The sequence below is a fragment of the Ranitomeya variabilis genome, chromosome 1, assembly GCF_051348905.1.
Source record: "Ranitomeya variabilis isolate aRanVar5 chromosome 1, aRanVar5.hap1, whole genome shotgun sequence".
Classification (NCBI taxonomy): Eukaryota; Metazoa; Chordata; class Amphibia; order Anura; family Dendrobatidae; genus Ranitomeya; species Ranitomeya variabilis.
Window position 1 is genome coordinate 304486134 of NC_135232.1, and position 23183 is coordinate 304509316.

Consider the following 23183-nt stretch of genomic DNA (forward strand, 5'->3'; position numbering starts at 1 on the left):
GGTTTGAGTTGCACAAAGATGTTGTGACTTTTCCAGCAGTTTTACTGCTGAATAAAGGCCATCATTTCAAGAGGTATGGACACTACTGGGATGGTATCGTCAAGACAATATAACCCAAGATCTCGAATGGAGGGGGTATTGATTCCTGAAGATTTTGAATGTTGTAGTTGAGCAAAATGCAAAACCAAAAACCTTGTGGCTTTATGTGACTGGGCTGAAAACAAATAGTCTCCAGTTTTTAGCTTAAATTTCACCACATTTTGGATAAGTATACAATCAGCAATTACACTTCCCAATAATGATCATGGAGCAAGACACAATATAAGCAATGCCTGGGATGAGTAAGATGTATGGAGTGCTTATACATTGAGCTTTATTGTATCCTTGATAGATATGGCATCAACTTATGCAGAGTATGAAGAATGGTCTGAAGAACCCATTGCAGAATCTGTCAGTCAGAGCTATAAGAAGGCGATGAAGCAAATGGAAAAGTACAAGCCTTATGAGGAGGGACTGGTGAGCGACAATATATAAGAGAATAACTATACGTCCGAAGGCATGGACAGTGACTCCAGAGCTGATTGGGTGAAAGGCTCCAGTGTCATAACAACCTCACATAAGCCCCGGGAACACGAGTGCTGACACTGCCGAAATGGTGCTGCCACTGGAGGCGCCTTTAGGTGTTTTTATTATAATGGGGACAAACCTTCAGATTGACAATGGGTTGTCCTAGTAGTGGACAACCCCTTTAGACTGGGTAAGATGGGCACCATGCTAACGTTTACAACAGGGTAAGATGGTTCACCGTGGAGGGCACAATGCTGATGTTTACGACAAGTTAATATGGTTCAGCATGAGGGGGCACCAACCAGAGGTTTGCAAAGGGGATCACAATGCTGAAGTTTGCGACAGGATAGGATAGGTCAACATGGTGGGTTCCATACTGAGGCACATCGTGCTTATGGCTGTATAGTACAGTTCTGACCCTGTACAGACCTTGCTGTGTGCATGATGTCCAGCCCTAATTTTTAGTATGAATGACTGGTGAACTTATAGTAATCTTTCTACCCAGTATGTAGCACAAAAACATGTTTTCCCCAAATTTTGTGGATTCTTAAAATATTGAAACTGAATAAAAGGACTGTTTTTTTTTTTCTTTTTTTTGGGGGGGGGGAAAGCTCATACTGTACACCATTATTAAGAACTAGATGGTGGCCCGATTCTAACGCATCGAGTATTCTAGAATATGTATGTATGTATATAGCAGCCACATAGTATATAGCACAGGCCACGACATATTCTAGAATACCCGATGCGTTAATACAGGCCACGCAGTATATAACAGTGGCCACGCAGTATATAACACAGCCCAAACAGTATATAACATTGCCCACGTAGTATATAACACTGCCCACGTAGTATATAACATTGCCCGCGTAGTATATAGCAGCCACGCAGTATAGAACACAGCCCACGCAGTATAGAACACAGCCCACGCAGTATAGAACACAGCCCACGCAGTATAGAACACAGCCCACGCGGTATATAGCAGCCATGTAGTATATAACGCATCCCACGCAGTATATAACACAGCCCACGTAGTATTAGCAGTGTGGGCACCATATCCCTGTTAAAAAAATAATTAAAATAAAAAATAGTTCTATAGTCACCCTCCGGCGTCCAGCGAAGCTCTGTCGATGCGCGCACGGCTGCCGCCAGCTTCAGTTCCCAGGATGCATTGCGAAATTATCCAGATTACGTAGCGGTCTTCTGGGTAATTTCGCAATGCATCTCTGGGAACGGAAGCTGGCGGCAGCCGCGCACGCCTCGGCGGATGACGGAAGGTGAGAATAGCAGGTTTTTAATTTTTTTATTATTTTTAACGTTAGATCTTTTTACTATTGATTCTGCATAGGCAGCAGCACTAGTAAAAAGTTGGTCACACAGGGTTAATAGCAGCGTTAACGGAGTGCGTTACACCGCGGCATAATGCGGTCCATTAACGCTGTCATTAACCCTGTGTGAGCGCTGACTGGAGGGGAGTATGGAGCGGGCGCCGGACACTGACTACAGGGGAGTAGGGAGGGACTAATTCTCGACCGGACTGTGCCCGTCGCTGATTCGTCTCTCCAGCTGCCTGCCGCGACCAATCAGCGACGCGGGATTTCCGTGACGGAAGTTGCAGAAGGACAGACAGAAAGACAGAAGTACCCCTTAGACAATTATATAGTAGATATCAGGTCTTTTTGTGCAGTGTTCACGACCATAGTGGCTGTAACGTCCATCTTGTGCCCCATTAGCTGGCTGCTGAAACGCCAAAGCTGGCAGAATACCAAGCTTACATTGACTTTGAAGTGAAAGAAGGAGATCCTGCTCGCATCCAGCTTGTTTTCGAGCGTGCCTTGGCTGACAACTGCTTAGTGCCAGACCTTTGGGCCAGATATACACAGTATCTTGTGAGTACCGAGCTGGAAAGGCAATGTATTTACTCATCCATTTATTAGCTTTTTGACATGAAGTAAAAGATCTTAGTAACGCTGTTTTCTTAATGTATTGTCTTAGGACAGGCAGCTAAAAATTAAGGAACTTGTGCTTGGTGCACATGATCGAGCTGTCAGAAATTGCCCATGGACTGTAGGACTGTGGAAAAGTTATATCCTTGCCTTAGAGAGACATTGTGTTGATCACAAACCTATAACTGGTAAGTCTGCTTTGTATTCAGATACAAGATGGAAATAAGCCTTTAAGACCAGAAATTGCCATTTGTCATCCATACCATATTTTCCAGACTGGATAGTTTATAGTAAATTTCCAATCTGTGCAGGGAGTACAGTTTACAACCATAAGTAGTAGGAACTTCATTAACCTTGATGGGTATTTAGGTCTTATGATATAAAATATTTGGTATTGTATTTCTAATATTGATGCATTCTTTGTCCTTACCAATGTATTCTGTGTTTACCCATATAGAAACTTTTGATAAGGCTCTAAATGCTGGGTTCATTCAAGCTACAGACTATGTAGACATTTGGCAGTCTTATTTGGACTATCTCAGACGAAGGGTGGACTTCACAAAAGGTAACTAAACATTCAGCCTATTGGAAGATCTTAGATCCTTATTACCACACAGATAAAAGTTGGTCAAATCAGCCATTTTCAAAAGGACTTTTTGACTGAAGTGTGTAGTGATGTCCCAACAGCAAATTTTGACTGGAAACATTCCACTCTCCGTTATCATCCCTTATCTTTGTTCTTACGGTTATTCTAGAATTGTCCGGTATGTCTGGAGGTTCAAGGTAACAAAATCACTTATTGAATTTGCCGAGAAAGTGCCCTGAGTAGAGGTCCCCCCATACGCAGACACCAGCCAAACATGCTAATTGTGGCCGAACCGTATGACTTTCTGATGTTTGGGGGCCTCCTGTCTCACGGACATCACAGAGAAGGATCGGGCAGCATGAATTTCAACTCCTGATCCTTTTATTTTTTTTTTCTCTCTCCCAATAGAAAATATGAGTGCTCAATCGAGTAGTGCGCTCAGAGTATTTGGGAGCCTGGAGAGGGAGCGATCTGCCAAACGGACATTCAGTATACAGTAATCACAATTATAAATGAACCAGAAGGCGCTGCACTGTTACCTGAAGTTAATTGCAGCAAATATAAAGGACGAAACCACTCTTATTCGTCCAAGAAATAATATATATAAAAGAAAAATATCTAAAATATTTGCGCTAAAAAACTCAGTTAAAAAACACAGTTAATAATCTGAATATATGAAAACACCGTTTCAATCTCACATTAATGTCCAAATAAATGGCAATGTGTAGTTACCTCTATCCTAAAGACTGTATTCAGGTGTTGTCTGTATGTCTGGAAAGATCCTTAGGTTATGCAATGTAGAACGTGCGTCTGGCTTCTTGTTTAAATTGTTGTCCCAATAATGCCAGATACCAGAGAGTGGTAGTGAGCAGTAGACAGTAGTACAGGGGACGCTGTCCCGGCCGGTGACTAGCGTGCCCCTTGAAAACTCAGAGTCTGCCGTGCACTGGCAGTGGTGGCTTAGTTTAAGAAATCAAAGCCGGCAAGGTACAGGACCTTGCATGACGTCACTGACACGTGATGCTCTCACGTGACCGGCTACAAGGCGTACACAGGACCACACTATCCTACGCGTTTCAGAGTCGCTGACTCCTTCCTCAGGGATGGTTCTGTGTGCATAGTGTGTGCCTTTTATATCTTGCCAGGTCCGTCATTACTCTATTAATTGAAAGCGAACAGTTCCACCTCACTGTTTAGACCATTAGGTGCCAGGGTGTTCATCTCAAATATGCATCTGGTTTCTTCATGTGACATTTGATGAGTAAAATTTCCCCCACGCCAGTCTTTTTTAACTATTTTGAGTCCAGTAACTACAATATCCTTTAATGAGCCCCCGTGATGTTTAACAAAATGTTGAGATAAAGGATGTCCCATAAACCTTTTACTAATGTTGCACAGATGTTCTCTAATCTTCACATGCATTGGGCGTATAGTCCGGCCTATGTATATTTTACCACAAGGACACATAATACTGTAAATTATACCTTTAGTGGAACAAGTGATAAAATCTTTAATATTAATTACTGATGATTGATTTGAAATTGAGGTCTTTTTTTGGTACCCAATTTTCTGCATGGTAAGGACCAGGGCTGTGGAGTCGGTAAGCCACAGTTGCGACTCCGACTCCTGGATTTTATCAGGTTCCGACTCAGACTCCGGCTCCGACTTCTACATAAATGGCCAATTCGTAACAATAAATTTACTGTTGTAAAATATTAACATCGTGTTTATTCAGTTTCTCACCATCATATAAGTAATCATAGTATCATAGTATCATAGTTATTAAGGTTGAAGGAAGACTTTAATTCCATCTAGTTCAACCCATAGCCTAACCTAACATGCCCTAACATGTTGATCCGGGGGAAGGCAAAAAAACCCCATGTGGTAAGAGTAAGCTCCACCATGGGGAAAAAAATTCCTTCCCGACCCCACATACGGCAATCAGACTAGTTCCCTGGATCAACGCCCTATCAAGGAATCTAGTGTATATACCCTGTAACATTATACTTTTCCAGAAAGGCATCCAGTCCCCTCTTAAATTTAAGTAATGAATCACTCATTACAACATCATACGGCAGAGAGTTCCATAGTCTCACTGCTCTTACAGTAAAGAACCCGCGTCTGTTATTATGCTCAAACCTTTTTTCCTCCAGACGTAGAGGATGCCCCCTTGTCCCTGTCACCGGTCTATGATTAAAAAGATCATCAGAAAGGTCTTTGTACTGTCCCCTCATATATTTATACATTTACATAAGATCACCCCTTAGCCTTCGTTTCTCCTACGTATCATTGGGGGACACAGGACGAATGGGTGTTATGCTGCTGCCACCAGGAGGACACTAAGTTAAACACACACAAAAGATTAACTCCTCCCCTGCAGTATACACCCACAGGCTGGACAATCCAGAGCCAGTTCTTACTTAGTGTCTCAGGATGCACTTGGGTCCTCAGGACCCCACCAATTTTTTGTTTTTAACGGAAGGGAGCGACAGGCAAATTTTCAGCTCTGATCTCTCCCGCACCAACAACGGGCAAGTACATGGAGCGTTCCTCCTGTATCCTTTCCCGCGACGATGGATGCCAGCCCTGGCTCACTTTCCAGTGTGGCGACGGTTCCTTAGCGTTCCGATCTCCCTCCCTCCTTGTCAGGCGACCACGGGGACTAATCATCCACCTAAGTCTCCTGGAGCCAGGGCACAGCCGGACTAATGATATGGCGTCCGTGCAGCCGCCCACTGCATCACCACTGAAGATAGCGGATGTTGCACGGCGGCAGAAGCTCTCCACCCTCTCCCTACTAAGGTGAAGGTGGATGGAGCATCGGCCCTATCGCACAAGGTAAGTGCGGGGGCCGACGAGCTGACAGAGGACGCCTGTTCAGGGATCCCTTATCCCCTTTCTATTGCGGCGCTGCAGCCGCGGGGCAGCCTTATAATGGGGGCATGGCGGGCAATCCGGCGCCCTGTTAGAGCGGTGACACAGTTTACCGGCCCTGGGCCGGACTCCAACGCGGGCGATCATACTCCCTCCTTCATACAGCAGGAGGGCGGCGGCATTGGCAGCGTTCCGACGCGCATAGCAGGGAATCCACCGCCCGCCCACGACACGCCCCCCCTCTCTCTCCCTCTCTGGGCGCTTCTCGTTCCCGAGAAGCGCCCTTCTCACATCTCGGCGGCCATCTTGGACCAGGAAGTGCGCTGGCGGCTCTGCAGCACCACAGCGCACAGGACTTCAGGATCTCCCTGCCAAGCACCGCAGAACTTGGTGAGACGCACGCAGTAGGGTTTTCTCCCCCCCTGCCAGTACACTCACTTAATGGTAAAGATGTCACAGTCTCAGCAAAAACGGACTGGAAAGACCCACTCTGTTATTTTTGCTGTGTGCACCTCCTGCAAGGTATCTCTGCCCCGAGGTCACACTACCCCGCTGTGCTCCGCCTGCGTAATGTCTGCGGCACAGGATACTCCGGCCTCTGACCCGGAATGTAGTGAGCCTAGTACCCCCGCATGGGCGTCCTCCCTTGCTCGATCTGTGGCATCCTTGGAAAGGACGATACAGTCCCTCCGTGAGCCGTCCCTTACCCAGGGCACTTCCATGGATGATGTAACGCGGTCTAAGAACCCCTCTCGGCCCAGAGGTCGTACCGTTTCCAGAAGCCCTCGCTCATCTAGAAAGAGGTCCAGGGTAATATCTCCGGTCCGTGATCAACCCTCCGGCTCAGAGAGCGAAGTCTCTCGTCACTCATCCCCAGCTCATAGCAGGGAATCCTTCCTGGACGACGCATCCAGCGTGTCCTGTTCCCCAGAGTATCGTCACGACCAAGAGACCCTAGATTCTCTCATAGACTCTGTAAGTCAGACGCTACAGTTAGAGGAGGAAGCCCCGTCCAAGGCGGTTCATCCCGTGTCATTCGGGCGAACTACAAAGGTTCATAGATTTTTTCCTACGCATCCTCAATTCAAGGACATTGTCGATCTCCATAGAGTCCGTCCGGACAAACGCTTCTCAGGTCAGAAGGCTATGCAATCGAAGTATCCGTTTGCTCAGGACCTTGCTAAGGAGTGGTCTCAGTCACCCTCCGTGGACCCGCCAGTGTCGCGGCTAGCCACCAAGGCGGTTCTATCCTCCTCCGAGGGCGCGTCCATCAAGCATCCCACGGATAGACAAATTGATCAGATGGCTCGCTCGGCCTTTGAAGCCTCCTCGGCTTCTCTCTTCCCCTCTTTTGCCGCCACATGGGTTGCAAAAGCCATGACCCATTGGGCCGAGTCTTTAGCCTCTACAGCACTGCACGCCGACTTACCCCCCGAGGTTTCACACCTGGCCACTCAGATTGCCAGAGCGGGGGACTTTGTAGTTTCCGCATCCTTAGACGCGGCTAACTGTGCCTCACAGGCAGCGGCCAATGCTGTCACGATCCGCAGATCCCTTTGGCTCAGGGACTGGAAAGCGGACTCAGGATCCAAAAAATCTCTCACGTCCCTTCCATACCAGGGCGAACGCCTTTTTGGGGACAAACTAGATAAGATAATCGCAGACTCCACAGGGGGAAAGAGCAAATTCCTTCCCCAGCAACGAACCTTTCGCCCCTTTCGCAACCAACAGGGCCGAGGCCGTTATTTCCGTTTCGGCTCCAATTGGTCCAATCCTTCCTCCGCGCCATCCGGCGCCGGGAGAGGTCAGCGCAAGGACAGAGCCTCCCAGCCTTCTTACAAACCTTCTCCCTCTTGGAGAGGCAGACCCAGACAACAGGGGTCCAGGGGGCCCAGACCTAACAGGTCTCCGCCTCAATGACTCTTGGCAGGCGCCAAAGGACACCGACAGAGTTGGCGGCCGCCTACTCTTTTTTCGGGACGCGTGGCTCTCGGTAGTTCCAGACCGATGGGTCCGCGATCTGGTGTCCTTCGGTCACAAGATAGAGTTTGTCTCTCTTCCCCCATCTCGTTTCTTCCAGTCCCCTCCTCCCAGAGCAAGGGTCTGTCAGTATTTTCAGGCCATAAGATCGCTGTGGGAAGACGGGGTCATCATCCCGGTACCTCAGAACGAGAGGTACCAGGGCTTCTATTCCAATCTTTTCATCGTACCCAAGAAGGACGGCTCAGTACGTCCAATATTGGATCTCAAGCTTCTCAACAAGTACGTCCGTGTACGTCAATTCCGTATGGAGTCCCTCCGCTCGGTAATTGCCTCTCTGGAAGAGGGCGAGTTTCTTGCATCTCTAGATGTTCAAGACGCTTACCTGCACATTCCCATTCTACCGTCTCATCAGCGCTTCCTCCGCTTCGCGGTCCAGGGGCACCATTTTCAGTTTGTCGCCCTACCTTTCGGGCTGGCCACCGCTCCTCGGGTGTTCACCAAGGTCATGGCAGCTGCCGTGGCCATTCTACATGCTCGAGGCATAGTGGTGTTGCCCTACTTGGACGACATTCTCATAAAGGGCTCCTCTTTCCGGTCCTGCTCAGAAGCGGTAGACGTTACTATAAATACCTTTCTACGCCTGGGCTGGAAGATCAATTTCAAAAAATCTTCCCTAGTCCCGGCTCAAACCATATCCTACCTGGGAATGATCCTAGACTCCTCTCAGGGTCTAGTACTTTTGCCTCCGGAAAAGGTATCCACTCTACAGAGAGAAGTCCGGAAGCTTACTCGACCTCGCTCTCACTCCCTACGCTTCTCCATGAGGGTACTCGGCAGGATGGTGGCGGCAATGGAAGCAGTGCCCTTTGCGGTTTTTCACCTCCGTCCCTTACAACACGCCATTTTGGCAGTATGGGACAGGAATCCCGCCTCGCTCGACCGCCGTCTCTTTCTCTCTCGCCCAATCAGACAGTCCCTCAGGTGGTGGACCAAGAGGTCCTCCCTGACTCGGGGGAAGTCCTTCCTTCCGGTGCACTGGCTGGTTGTCACGACGGACGCCAGTCTCTTCGGCTGGGGTGCAGTGTTCCAGCGCCACTCGACTCAGGGTCGCTGGTCTCCGCAGGAATCCCAGCTGCCCATCAACATCCTAGAGATTCGGGCAATCAGACTGGCTCTCCGCCAGTTTCAGCCGTTCCTTTCCGGCCGCGCGGTCAGAGTCCAGTCCGACAACGCCACTGCGGTAGCCTACATCAACCGCCAAGGCGGCACTCGCAGCAAAGCGGCCATGGTCGAGGTAGCGCTCATTCTCCGCTGGGCCGAGACCAACCACTCCATACTCTCAGCAGTTTACATCCCAGGCGTGGAAAACTGGGAAGCGGACTTTCTCAGTCGCCACAGCCTCGATCCCGGAGAGTGGTCTCTCCATCCCGCAATCTTTCAACAGATATGCTCTCGATGGGGGACCCCGGACGTGGACCTAATGGCATCTCGCCTCAATTGCCAGGTTCCCGTCTTCATGGCCAGGTCTCACGACCCCTCAGCCTTCGGAGCCGACGCTCTCGTCCTCTCATGGCAGGGTTTCAGACTCCCATACATCTTTCCCCCAATTCCCCTTCTGGCGAAGGTAATCAGGAAGATCAAGGCAGAACGGATTCCAGTACTTCTCATCGCTCCGGACTGGCCGCGCAGAACATGGTACGCCGAGATGGTACAACTGGTCTCAGACGTACCTTGGAGGCTACCGAGCCGCGCAGACCTCCTGTCTCAAGGGCCCATTTACCACCCGAACTCAGAGGCCCTGTGTTTAACGGTGTGGCCGTTGAGTCCTGGGTACTGAGGCAGAAGGGGTTGCCCCAGACAGTGATATCTACCATGCTCCGCGCACGCAAGCCTTCTTCTATGCGCATCTACCACCGCGCTTGGAAGGCTTACTTCGCCTGGTGCAGGACGCGGGGACGTTTCCCCCTCCGCTTTTTCTATCCCTCACATTTTGGAATTCCTCCAATCAGGCGTAGACTTAGGTCTTGCCCTCAGCTCTCTTAAGGGCCAAATTTCTGCTCTCTCGGTTCTTTTTCAGAGAAGGATTGCAAACAGACTGCAGGTCAGGACCTTCATCCAGGGTGTTTCTCATATGGTTCCGCCTTACAGGATGCCTTTGGAACCATGGGACCTGAACCTAGTTCTCTGTGCTCTTCAGGAGCCCCCCTTTGAGCCCTTGCATGAAGTGTCTTTGCTGTTCTTGTCTTGGAAGATTGCCTTCCTCGTGGCTGTCACGTCTATTAGACGTGTCTCTGAGCTGGCAGCTCTGTCGTGTCGTCCTCCTTTCCTCGTGTTCCACCAGGACAAGGTGGTTCTGCGGACATGTCCGACCTTTCTTCCGAAGGTCGTTTCCTCCTTCCATCTTAATGAGGAGATTGTCCTTCCCTCACTGTGCCCTGCTCCTTCCCACCGTACGGAAAGGGCGCTCCACACTCTGGACTTAGTGAGGGGTCTCAGACGTTACGTCTCCAGGACTGCGTCTCTCCGTAGGTCAGACGCCTTGTTCGTTCTTCCGGAGGGACCACGGAAGGGACTACCCGCTTCTAAGGCCTCCATTGCCAAGTGGATTCGTTCCGCCATCCAAGAGTCCTACCGTGTCAAGGGTCACGCCGTACCTCCGGGGATCAAGGCTCATTCTACCCGGTCAGTCGGCGCGTCCTGGGCCATCCGGCACCAGGCATCGGCAGCACAGGTCTGCAAGGCTGCTACATGGTCCAGTTTACATACGTTCACGAAACACTACCATGTGCACTTTCAGGCTTCGGCAGACGCTTCCGTCGGTAGGCGAATCCTACAAGCGGCTGTGTCTCATCTATAGCTCGTAGGCTCGCACAGCATTTATAACTTCTGGTTGCCCACCCAGGGACTGCTTTGGGACGTCCCATTCGTCCTGTGTCCCCCAATGATACGTAGGAGAAAAGGAGATTTTTGTGTACTCACCGTAAAATCTTTTTCTCCGAGTCATCATTGGGGGACACAGCACCCTCCCTTTTAGCCTAGTTGGCTCGATGTTCTTTTCAGTCTGTGTTTTGACTATGACATGTTTTCTGTTTTCTTTTAACTGGCTTACTCCTATTGCTTTGTTACCGAACTGGCTCTGGATTGTCCAGCCTGTGGGTGTATACTGCAGGGGAGGAGTTAATCTTTTGTGTGTGTTTAACTTAGTGTCCTCCTGGTGGCAGCAGCATAACACCCATTCGTCCTGTGTCCCCCAATGATGACTCGGAGAAAAAGATTTTACGGTGAGTACACAAAAATCTCCTTTTTTCCAAACTAAATAGCCCCAAGTGTAATAACCTATCTTGGTATTGCAGACCTCCCAGTCCTCTAATAACCTTGGTCGCTCTTCTCTGCACCCGCTCTAGTTCAGCTATGTCTTTCTTATACACCGGAGACCAGAACTGTGCAAAGTATTCTAAGTGTGGTCGAACTAGTGACTTGTATAAAGGTAAAATTATGTTCTCCTCATGAGCATCTATGCCTCTTTTAATACATCCCATTATTTTATTTGCCTTTGTAGCAGCTGCCTGACACTGGCCACTGAATATGAGTTTGTCATCCACCCATACACCCAGGTCCTTTTCATTGACAGTTTTACCCAGAGTTTTAGAATTAAGCACATAGTTATACATCTTATTACTTCTACCCAAGTGCATGACCTTACATTTATCCCCATTAAAGCTCATTTGCCATTTATCAGCCCAAGCTTCTAGTTTACATAAATCATCCTGTAATACAAAATTGTCCTCCTCTGTCTTGATTGCCCTGCAGAGTTTAGTGTCATCTGCAAATATTGAAATTCTACTCTGAATGCCCCCTACAAGGTCATTAATAAATATGTTAAAAAGAAGAGGGCCCAATACTGACCCCTGTGGTACCCCACTGCTAACCGCGACCCAATCCGAGTGTGCTCCATTAATAACCACCCTTTGTTTCCTATCCCTGAGCCAGCTCTCAACCCACTTGCACATATTTTCCCCTATCCCCATTATTCTCATTTTATGTATCAACCTTTTGTGTGGCACCGTATCAAAAGGTTTTGAAAAGTCCATATACACTACATCCCCTGGGCTCCCTTGGTCCAGTCCGGAACTTACCTCTTCATAGAAGCTGATCAAATTAGTCTGACATGAACGGTCCCTAGTAAACCCGTGCTGATACTGGGTCATGAGGTTATTCCTCTTCAGGTACTCCAGTATAGCATCCCTTAGAATGCCCTCCAGGATTTTACCCACAGTAGAGGTTAAGCTTACTGGCCTATAATTACCGAGTTCAGTTTTTGTCCCCTTTTTGAATATTGGCACCACATTTGCTATACGCCAGTCCTGTGGTACAGACCCTGTTATTATGGACTCTTTAAAGATTAAAAATAACGGTCTATCAATGACTGTACTTAGTTCCTGCAGTACTCGGGGGTGTATCCCATCCGGGCCCGGAGATTTGTCAATTTTAGTGATTTTTAGACGCCGCCGTACTTCCTGCTGGGTTAAGCAGGTAACATTTAATTGGGAATTTTTATCACTAGTCATATTGGCTGCCATGGGATTTTCTTTTGTAAATACTGATGAAAAAAAGTCATTTAGCATATTGGCTTTTTCCTCATCCTCATCCACCATTTCACCCAGACTATTTTTAAGAGGGCCAACACTATCATTTTTTGGTTTCTTACTATTTATGTAGTTAAAGAATATTTTGGGGTTATTTTTGCTCTCTCTGGCAATGAGTCTCTCTGTCTCAATCTTTGCTACCTTGATTTGCTTTTTACAGAATTTATTTAATTTTCTATATTTATTTAATGCCTCATCACTACATGCTTTCTTTTTGTCACTTATTGCGCCCCTTACAGCTCTATTTAGCCATATTGGTTTCCTCCTATTTCTAGTATGTTTATTCCCATACGGTATATACTGTGCACAGGTCCTATCCAGGATGCTAATAAACGTCTCCCATTTTCTTTGTGTACTTTTATGTCTCAGGATATCGTCCCAGCTAATTGCACCAAGATCCTCTCTCATCCGTTGGAAATTTGCCCTCCTGAAGTTTAGTGTCCTTGTCACCCCTCTACTACACATCTTATTAAAGGAGACCTGAAAACTTATTATTTTGTGATCACTATTCCCCAAGTGACCCCCAACCCTTATATTTGATATGCGGTCTGGCCTGTTGGTTAATATTAGGTCTAGCAGTGCCCCCCTCCTTGTTGGGTCCTGAACCAGTTGTGAAAGGTAATTGTCTCTCATAGTTGTCAAAAACCGATTACCTTTACTGGAACTGCAGGTTTCTGTTCCCCAATCTATTTCAGGGTAGTTGAAGTCCCCCATAATAATGACTTCTCCTTGAGTCGCAGCTTCATCTATTTGCTTTACGAGGATATTCTCCATTGCTTCCATTATTTTTGGAGATTTATAACAAACCCCTATCAGTAATTTATTATTTTTTCCCCCTCCCCTTATCTCCACCCACAGGGACTCCACATTTTCATTAGATTCACCTATATTATCACGCAGGATGGGTTTTAAGGTGGATTTTACATACAGACACACCCCTCCCGCTCGCTTATCTGTACGGTCATTTCTGAAAAGGCTATAGCCCTGTAAGTTAACAGCCCAGTCATGGCTCTCATCCAGCCATGTTTCAGATATTCACACCATGTCATAATTATGTTCCAACAACATTAGTTCTAATTCATCCATTTTGTTGGCGAGGCTTCTGGCATTAGTATACATGCACTTGATGTTCCTCTCTGTACCTCTATTCTTTCTTAAATTATTAGCTGTTCTAACCCCACCCCCCATGCCACCGCCACCCCCAACTTCCTTATTTGTGCCCAGGTCTCTATCTGCACTATCTTCCCCTCCTATAAAATGAATGCCCTCCCCCCAATCCCTAGTTTAAACACTCCTCCAACCTTCTAACCATTTTCTCCCCCAGCACAGCTGCCCCTTCCCCATTGAGGTGCAGCCCGTCCCTAGCGTAGAGCTTGTAGCCAACTGAGAAGTCGGCCCAGTTCTACAGGAACCCAAACCCCTCCTTCCTACACCAATTCTTGAGCCACTTATTAACCTCCCTAATCTCCCGTTGCCTCTCTGGCGTGGCACGTGGTACAGGCAGTATTTCGGAAAATACCACATTGGAGGTCCTTGCTTTCAGCTTGCAGCCTAATTCCCTGAAATCATCTTTAAGGACCTTCCACCTACCTCTAACTTTGTCATTTGTGCCAATGTGCACCATGACCGCTGGGTCCTCACCAGCCCCTCCCAGTAATCTGTCCACCCGATCAGCGATGTGTCGGACTCGAGCACCAGGTAGGCAGCACACCGTTCGACGATCCCTGTCTTTGTGACAGATTGCCTTATCTGTTCTCCTAATAATTGAGTCCCCCACTACCAGCACCTGTCTGGCCTGCCTTGCTCTCCTATTTCCCTCCTTACTGGAGCAGTCACTCCTCCGGCTTTCAGAGGACATGCCTGGCTGCAGCAGTGCTACCCCTGTACTGGCACCCCCCTCATCTGCCAACTTAGCAAACTTATTGGGGTGTGCCAGATCAGGACTAGCCTCCCTGGCACTCTTCCCTCTACCCCGCCTTCTATCTGTCACCCAGCTAACTGCCTTACTGTCCTGCAGCTCCATCCTACCATCCCCCTCCTCATCTATCCCATTGAGCGTCTGCTCTGTGAGCAGAAGACTCCTCTCCATATTGTCTATGGATCTCAGTGTTGCCAGCTGCACATGTAAATCCGGAATCTGGGATTCCAAATGCACAACGTGCTCACATCTCGCACAGCAGTATGCACCCTCGACCGGCTGATCAAGGACTGCATACATGAGGCAAGATGTGCACTGGATGGCATTAACAATTGTGGAGCACATTTCCTAATGGGGATTGCACCACAGAAACGTTATATAAAAAATAAATACAAAGTATTAAAAACAGACAGCAATTCCTCCCTTGGAAACTCCCTGATTCCAAAGTCACTGAATCACAAGTCACACTTACCGCCGTCCACACTTACACTCAGGTCACACTCAGCTCGCTCACACTCGCTATGCTGAAGATTTATAGATTTTTTTTTTTTTTTTCCCCCTCTAGTTCCCTTCAACAACAAGCCACCTTGCTGTTCAGATGCACTTCCAAAAAGGACTTGAGTCCCAAACAGCTGCCCCTTATAAACCCTTGATTATGACCGCCCACCCTAAGTTAACCCCTTGTGAATATAGCTACTCCCAATTCAGCAACTCACACAAATTCACACAGTTATTTGTTAAAGGCCTTCCAAATACCTCCTCACTGAATTACAAGTCACACTTACCGCCGTCCACACTTACGCTCAGGTCACACTCAGCTCGCTCACACTCGCTATGCTGAAGATTTATAGATTTTTTTTTTTCCCCTCTAGTTCCCTTCAACAACAAGCCACCTTGCTGTTCAGATGCACTTCCAACCACTTAGACCACTTAGAGCAAAAACTGTATTTATTAGAATACAGCAAATAACTTTTATAAACTTTTCTAAACTCTTGTAAGTAAATATGCAATAAACACTGTTATGCAGTTAATAAGAAGAAATCTATAAATTTGTCCTCAGAAAAAGTATTGCCTCTGTCAGATCCTTCTTCATGGATGCCCTCAGATCTAATTATTTTGAGAGCAGAGAACAACCTCTCTACACTAACTTGGGTTGGTGGCAAAGCGGTAACCACTCGGGCAACATCTCTGACAATGTCAGGATACAGAGGAATCGCTTGTTGCACTGTTATTTTTGATGAACGGTCACATTTCTCAATTTCTTTTAGTGCACATGAAAAATTCTGCTGAAATGTACTGGCTGTGTTCTTTGATGGGGATGACTCTTCTATGCGGGAACGCTTTGCACGGTCCTTGTGATCCAAATATTTTTCGAAATTAAATTCTTCATCAGTTGATGAGGGTGAAGATGTGGCAGGACGACCAAATTCTTCTTGTTCCTCCTAACTGTTCTGCAACCCTTTCATCCTTACTGCTATTTCAGACAGAGCTTCTTTTCCTTTAGTTAGCTGTTGATCATCTAGAAGAATCCGATGCATTGGGTCTACATAAACAGCTGCCAAAAGAATGTTATTTTGTAATAGTAGCTCCTCTCTCCGTTTCATTGATGTAGCAATGCCACTTGCAATTGACCCTCCTCTTTGGGACAGGCGAAACATCAGGTTCTTCCACTCCTTTAAGAAAATACCTAGAGTTAAGTCCTCTGCTTGTAATTTTTTAGTCACTGTAAATGGGTGGTCTAGCAATTTTTCCAGCCCAGTCACCTGATTCCACTGACTTTCATTTAGCATCAGTTGAGGGTTAGCCATGTCTACAAGAAAGGTTTTCAGTTCAACCAAGCTCTGAATCATTAAGTACTACCCCATCGTGTGGCCTGATCAATAATTGCCCCTTTTCCAGCACGTCTCTTCAAAATTGAGTCAACTTTAGGGGTTCTGGCAACAGTAGCCAATTTTCTCACCTTGCCAATCAGTGCAGCAGCATGTCCTTCTTGCAGACTGTCTCTTATAGCCAGCTGTAGCGTATGCACAACACAGCGCATGTGATGAATGAAAGAACGTATTGACACAGTTTCAACAAGATCATCTAAACTATCATGTTGCTGTTCATCTGAAGCAACTTCAGTTTGCTCCTCAGTTACAATACTGTGTTCCTCTATTTCAAACATTTCTGTGTCTGTGGACCCAGAATGTTCTTCTAGCTGCTGGTCACCATCATTACTCTCATTCATTACCTTAATAGTACTTATCATATTTGAAGCATTGTCAGTTACGACAGAAAGAACTTGCTCTTTTTTAAGTTCATAGTCTTGCAGAACCTTTTCCACCAAGACCTGGAGAAACTCACTGGTGTGATGAGCTTTGGTGTCTTTTACTGCCAATGTCTTGGTAACTATTTCATTTTTGTCACAAACAAATTGGACATTGATGACAAAATAGTTCACTCTGTGACGTGTGCAGGCATCCATTTTAAGAAACAGAAAGCGTCCCTTGAGAGTTTTTTTAAGTTCTTCCTTTTGTTTAAAAGCTTCTTTGATTACTAATTTTCTAATACTCTCTCTCTCCAGAGAAACACCAAGCTTGCGGGCCATTTCCCCATTCAGACACATAAAAGCTGGTCGTGAAAATAATGAAATGGGCACACTATTTTTTTACAACAAGCTCTATGATCTGTTTTTTAAATGTATCTACTGTCATTGTCACAGTAACTTTGTCACTGACAAAATATCTTGCAACTGATGGCTGCAAAGTTCTCTGCTCCTTTGTTTGGCTGGAAGAGCTGGGCACTGGTTCATTGGTTTGCATGCAGTCTTTCTCATCCACTGCTTTCAGTACTTCTGGATGAAAGCGCTGTAAATGTCTCTTTAGATTAGAAGCTCTGGTAGGAGCATTTTTATCTTTGCCTGAATATGCACTGATCTTGGCTTCACAGCATTTGTTTTCTCCTTCGCCTCATTGGGGGACACAGACCGTGGGTGTATGCTGCTGCCACTAGGAGGCTGACACTAAGTGATACAAAGAAAGTTAGGTCCTCCCCTGCAGTATACACCCTTCTGCTGGCTCTCAGCTAACCAGTTCTTGCTTAGTGTCCATAGGAGGCACACGGACGGGTCTGCTATTCAGACCCAAAGAACTCTTTTTACTTTTACCTTTTTACCTTTTACAACGGACGAATGGGGTAACGGATTCTTTCATGTTCCGATTTCCCCGAACCAACAACAGGCGAGCACGGGAGTTTTACCTCTCCGTATCCTCTCCTGCGACGTGGGAAGCCACTGCCTGAGCTGATTCTAGGGGCGAAGGGCCCCTTCAAGGGCACCGATCTCCCCCCTCTCTTATCAGACAAGCACTGGAGTGTCACCTCCAGTATCCTCTTCTGCAGCCAGGCCTTATTGCCGGACATTCAGCCCTGCCCACCAGGTTTTACCCTCGGCTGTACAGAGGCACTCTCCAGCGTGGCGTCCGAGCAGCCCCCACTGCACCACCACTATTAAAAGCGGATGGTACAAGGAGGCGGACGGTTCCTCTCCTCCCTGCTAAAGGGACGATGGATTGAGGTTTTTCTCTATCCCTGCACCGTCCAAACAGCAGCGACAGCAGAGGATCCCTTCTTAATGACCTGCTGAACAGAGCTGCATACTGTGTCTTGCGGCAGATTCCTAGGTAAGTGCTGGGATTTGAGCGGCTGGAGGGCTCTGTGCAACCGGCGGTTTTTCTCCCTTTTTCCTCTTTTTGCAAGCGACGGGTCTTTTCCCCTTCTTTCTCATCGGCCCCGGCCGGCACCAAAAATTTAGCCCCCGGCTTCGGCTTCGTGTAGGCCGCAACCCAGAGTCTCCGCCCATGCTAGGCCGCGCGTTTAGGCTCCGCCCCCCTATTCAGGCGCTTCTCGCTCAGGGCGAGAACACGCCATATTCTCGGCGGCCATGTTGATCTCCCTGCCGCTTCCGGACACGGGCTGTGTACATCCGGAAGTGGCTGCTGCGGAGGTGTTTTTCAGCACTGGAGAATCTAATCCAACGCTGACGGGGGATTCAGGAACCAGGTAGGGAGACGCCGCTCCACCCCTCCCCCCGCTTTCCTTTCCCCACAACCCCCTCCGGCAGCAGAGGTGGATAATGGATTAAAAAATCTTAAACGCACGTCGAGCATGAACGCTATGTCCAGTATTCCCTGGTCCTAGAGCTAGTCTTAAAAGCTCCGGACCAGCAACCCCTAGTCTTATAGGTACTTGACCAGCATCCCTGGTCTTAAGGTTACACGACCAGCATCCCTGGTCTTAAGGTTACACGACCAGCATCCCCTGGTCTTAAGGGTACATGACCAGCAAGCACTGGTCTTAAAGGCACAGGACCAGCTTTTCCTGGTCTTAAATGCACATCACCAGCATGGTCTGAAACGCTCATAACCAGCCGAAGCCGGTCAGAATATTTAGTTCAAATGAGCGCAGGAGCCTGCCGCAGCCGCCGATCCCAGTCTTTTTTCCCAGAATACCTAGTTCCTCTGAGTTCGCCACTGCCGCAATCCATGGCTTCTCTGACCAAGTTATTTTACCCCTATTTGAACCCGCTGTGGTTCAGAGTGCTCGCAGGACCAATACAAATGGATCCTCTCCTACACGGGGGCCGTCGGCTAGCAGGCCACAAATATTTTAAACGTACAGGCATCTAGAAAACGGGAGCTTCGAACTAAACTCCGCACCTGAATCGGAGATTACCTTGGATCTGGACTCTCAAAAGCCTCAGCACAAGCTGGATTCGCCTATTTTGGCCATCAACCAATCTGTCGATTCACAAGGACTATGTTTCTGCTGTAGATCGTTTCCTCCAAACGGAGATGAACTCCCTAGTAGTGCATTTGCCCTTTTTTCCTGGACAGCGAGCGTCCGGATAAGCGATTCACTGGCAAGCGCCATAGTAGCGCAGTAAAAAACACTGGTGTTTATACAGCATGGGAGTCCAGGATTTCGGCCTTACCATGAGCAATCGCAAATGGTCTTGCTCTAGAAACAGAAGCCTCTTCAAGCGACACCAATGCCATGCCTGATTTAATTGTTTTTTAAGGGCGACGGGTCCTTCCAAGGACACCGATCTCCTCACACCATCATCAAATCAGCACATGGAGCGTCGCCTCCTCGTATACTTTGGGCGACGGGTCCTTCAAAGGACACCGATCTCCTCACACCATCAACAAATGAGCTCACGGAGTGTTGCCTCAACGTATACTCAGGGCGACGGGTCCTTCAAAGAACACCGATCTCCTCACATCATCCTCAAATGAGCACATACAGTGTCGTTTCCATGTGTACCCTGGGCGACGGGTCCTTCAAGGGACACCGGTCTCCTCACACCATCATCAAATGAGCACATGGAATGTCGCCTCCACGTATACTCTTCTACAGCTGGGCCTAATGCCAATCTGGTCCTCCCGGGGACTTGAACTCCGTGGATGTACAGATGCCCTCCTTTTGACGTCCGAGCAGTTCCCCTCTGCATCGCCACTATTTAACGGACAATGCGTGGTGGCGGACGATTCCTCTCCACCCCCGTTATGGGGTTGGTGGATTGAGAGTTCTTCCTTTTATCTCTGCACGTTCAATGACTGCAGCAACTCAGGAGATGGCTTGTTTTCCTCTCTGTGGCGGATCAAGCCACGCACTTTGCTACCAGATGGATCATCTTTTAAAAATACCATGGACTGGAAAGCCTTTTACCTTTCCTTAGCCCGCACAGGTTGCCAGACCAATGGTCTACTGGCCGGAGACCTTAGCTACCTTGCTTCACAATAACAGAAAAAATTTGGAGTAGTGTCCACAACACATAGGAGTGTCCTATGTAAATGTACTATTCACCCCACCACAGGGTGTTTAGTCTGTATTGCTTTTGTTACTGATGGTTCCGGTGTTGGTCTATATTTTTGATTCAGATTAGTTCTCTCTCTTTCCGGAAACAGTACAGCTGGCCAATCAAATCCCGTGAGCGGGAGGCTTTGTGGTACACGCCTCTTTCAATGCGGCTAGTTGCGGGCGCTGTCTGCAGCGAATGCCATTTCATTCAGAAGGGCTTATGGATCAGAAAACGGAGGCATACTCTGCGTTCTTAAAAAAAACAAACAAACAAAAAAAAACAACCTGACATCACGCCCTTACAGAGTGGTCGCTGTGTGGGACTGGGTGTTCCCTACCTAGGAACAAAGGATCGCAAGTGTCCTATAGATCCAACCAACAGTTGAAGGATTGTCCAGGACAGTCTAGATCTAAGGGATCTTGGTTCCAAAAGAGGACCGAAAAATAAGACCGATCCTGGACTTCTAACAAGCCTCAAAAAGGTCCTCCTTCTTGGATAGAGTTCCTCCACTCGGCCATCACTTCAATGGGAAAAGGTGGAGTTTTTTTCTGGCATCCATCAACATTCGGGATGATTACCTTCACAAGTCACGACCTTACCTTTCGGCTTTGCTACTGCTCCCAGAGTGTTCGCCATTATCATGGTGGCGGTCATGTCCCTCTGGCACTCAGGGGAGGACGGCCACGCACCCAATCTGGTCGTCTTCCAGCCGCTCTTCCAGGATTACGCTGAGCCCGTCTATATATACCTTACGATACCCTTCCTCACTTGGATTGGCGGATAGACTTAGACAGGTCTTCCTCATTTCCAGCCCGGCATCTATCCTTATTAAGGATGATCCTGGACACCCCTAGAGGGTTGGAATCCTCCCTTGAGACAAGCCCATGGTCCTTCAACAGGGAGTCCCCCCACACTTGGTCACTCATCCCCACATTCCGGGTCGGAATGGCCATCCGGCAATTCTGGCAAATGCCAGAACAGCCTGTCTGGTCGTGGGCTATCTCTTTTGCTACATCTTTAAAAGAAGCGGATTCTCAAGACAGGGCTGGTTTTCAGCCCCAGTCCGTACCTGCCCTCATTCCTTCTGATTTGCTGTGAGGATCTTTTGGTGGGATAATAGCAATGGAGGCAGTTCCCTTCGCTCCGCTTGTTTTTTTCTGCAGGTCAAACAGGTTTCCAGAGGGTAATCTCTGAGCATCTTTCTCGTCCGGGGGAGATCCCTTCTCCCGGTTCTATGGTTGCTAGTGACTACAGAGCGTCACCACACTGCTCAAGGCCTCTGGTTATCTCAGGAATCCAGCCTCCCGATCCCCTTTTTTTCTTTGGATTCCAACGGTACCTCTGCTCTTACAGCAGGCCCAATGCCCTCTGACAGGTCTCCCCATCCAAAATTCAGTTGGATATTATCACGGCTGTGCAATACCTCTATTACCTAGCAGGTACCCGCGGTCAGGCACCTTCACCTACGTACCTCACACTCTCTCATGGGCCGAGATCTATCACTCGGTGGTTTCGGCAGTACTCATCCCAGGAGTAGAACTCTGGGTGGCAGTTTTCTTCCTCAGCTGCCAGGGTCTTGCCTCAAGTGAGTGGGAACTTCATCCGGAAGTCTTCCAACATATCTGCCTTCACTGGAGCACTCCAGATGTAGATCGGATGGCGTCCAGACTGAACGCAAATGCACTCGAGTTCATGGTCCGGACTTGAGACCCAAAAGCCATCACAGTGCATACTCTGTTTCTTCTGGGATACCAGCTCCATCTCGCCTCTTTCACTAGCTCCGAGGGTCTTTAGGATGCAGGAAGGCCCCAGTGGTCCTGGGAAATCTACACTGTCCAAGTCAATTTAGACGAGTCTTCGGAGCTGGCCGCTCTTTTCCTTCAGATCTTTTTTTCCTTCATTACCATCTAGGCAAGGTTGTCCTCAAGCCGTCCCCATCCCTTGTTACCAAGGTGGTATCGTACTTCCACTGTTACGAGGGTATCGTTCTTCCCTCTTCTCTTTCGGCTCCAGTCCACAAAACGGAATGGGTTCCCCATACCCTGGACAATGTAGAGCCCTGAGTAGGTACGTGCTGAGGACAGCGTCCTTCGAGAGGATGGACACCTTCATTTAGGGCTTCTTGGCATTTTTTTCAAGAAGGCCTTAGCCGTTCTTCTTCGGCCATGTTAGCCTGATGGATTCTTTACATCCAGAAGTCCTTCTGTGTTAGACTTCAGCCTCTTTTCACTCCACTCGATCAATCGAGGTTTCTTGGGTTCCAGACACCAGGCGTCAAGAAAGCACGTCTGTCAGCTTCGCGGGTTCGTCCAGTCCGCATGCACCCTTGAAACACTATACTTTCCGGACTTCCGCAGACGTGAGTCTGGGCAGGCGGACTCTGCAGGCCGTGGTGGCGCACTTGTAAGTAGCGGTTCCACAGGGCCTGATCTGATGTTGTTCCCACCCAGGGACTGCTTTGGGACATCCCACGGTCTGTGTCCCCCAATGAGGCGAAGGAGAAATAGGGATTTTTGTGTACTCACCGTAAAATCCTTTTCTCCGAGCCATTCATTGGGGGACACAGCTCCCACCCTGTTATTAGCTTGTCGTTGTTTTATAACATATATAATTTGTCGTGCTATACTCTCATATATGATTTGACATACTATACTCTCATATGTTATTGATCTCCTACTGCTTTTGCACCGAACTGGTTAGCTGAGAGCCAGCAGATGGGTGTATACTGCAGGGGAGGAGAAAACTTTCTTTGTATCACTTAGTGTCAGCCTCCTAGTGGCAACAGCATACACCCACGGTCTGTGTCCCCCAATGAATGAAT

General features: G+C 48.0%; 1 protein-coding gene across 3 annotated transcripts in view; it reads left to right on the plus strand.

The window, feature by feature from the left end:
• The window catches only part of SART3 (spliceosome associated factor 3, U4/U6 recycling protein), a 103341-nt gene that overhangs the window by 24160 nt on the left and 55998 nt on the right, over positions 1–23183 (plus strand). For all 3 annotated transcript variants that reach the window (XM_077296258.1, XM_077296276.1, XM_077296267.1), the window contains 4 exons: positions 392–516; positions 2301–2456; positions 2563–2701; positions 2971–3078. In XM_077296258.1, coding sequence (XP_077152373.1) covers positions 392–516; positions 2301–2456; positions 2563–2701; positions 2971–3078 — 528 coding nt within the window. The remainder of the gene's footprint in view (positions 1–391; positions 517–2300; positions 2457–2562; positions 2702–2970; positions 3079–23183) is intronic.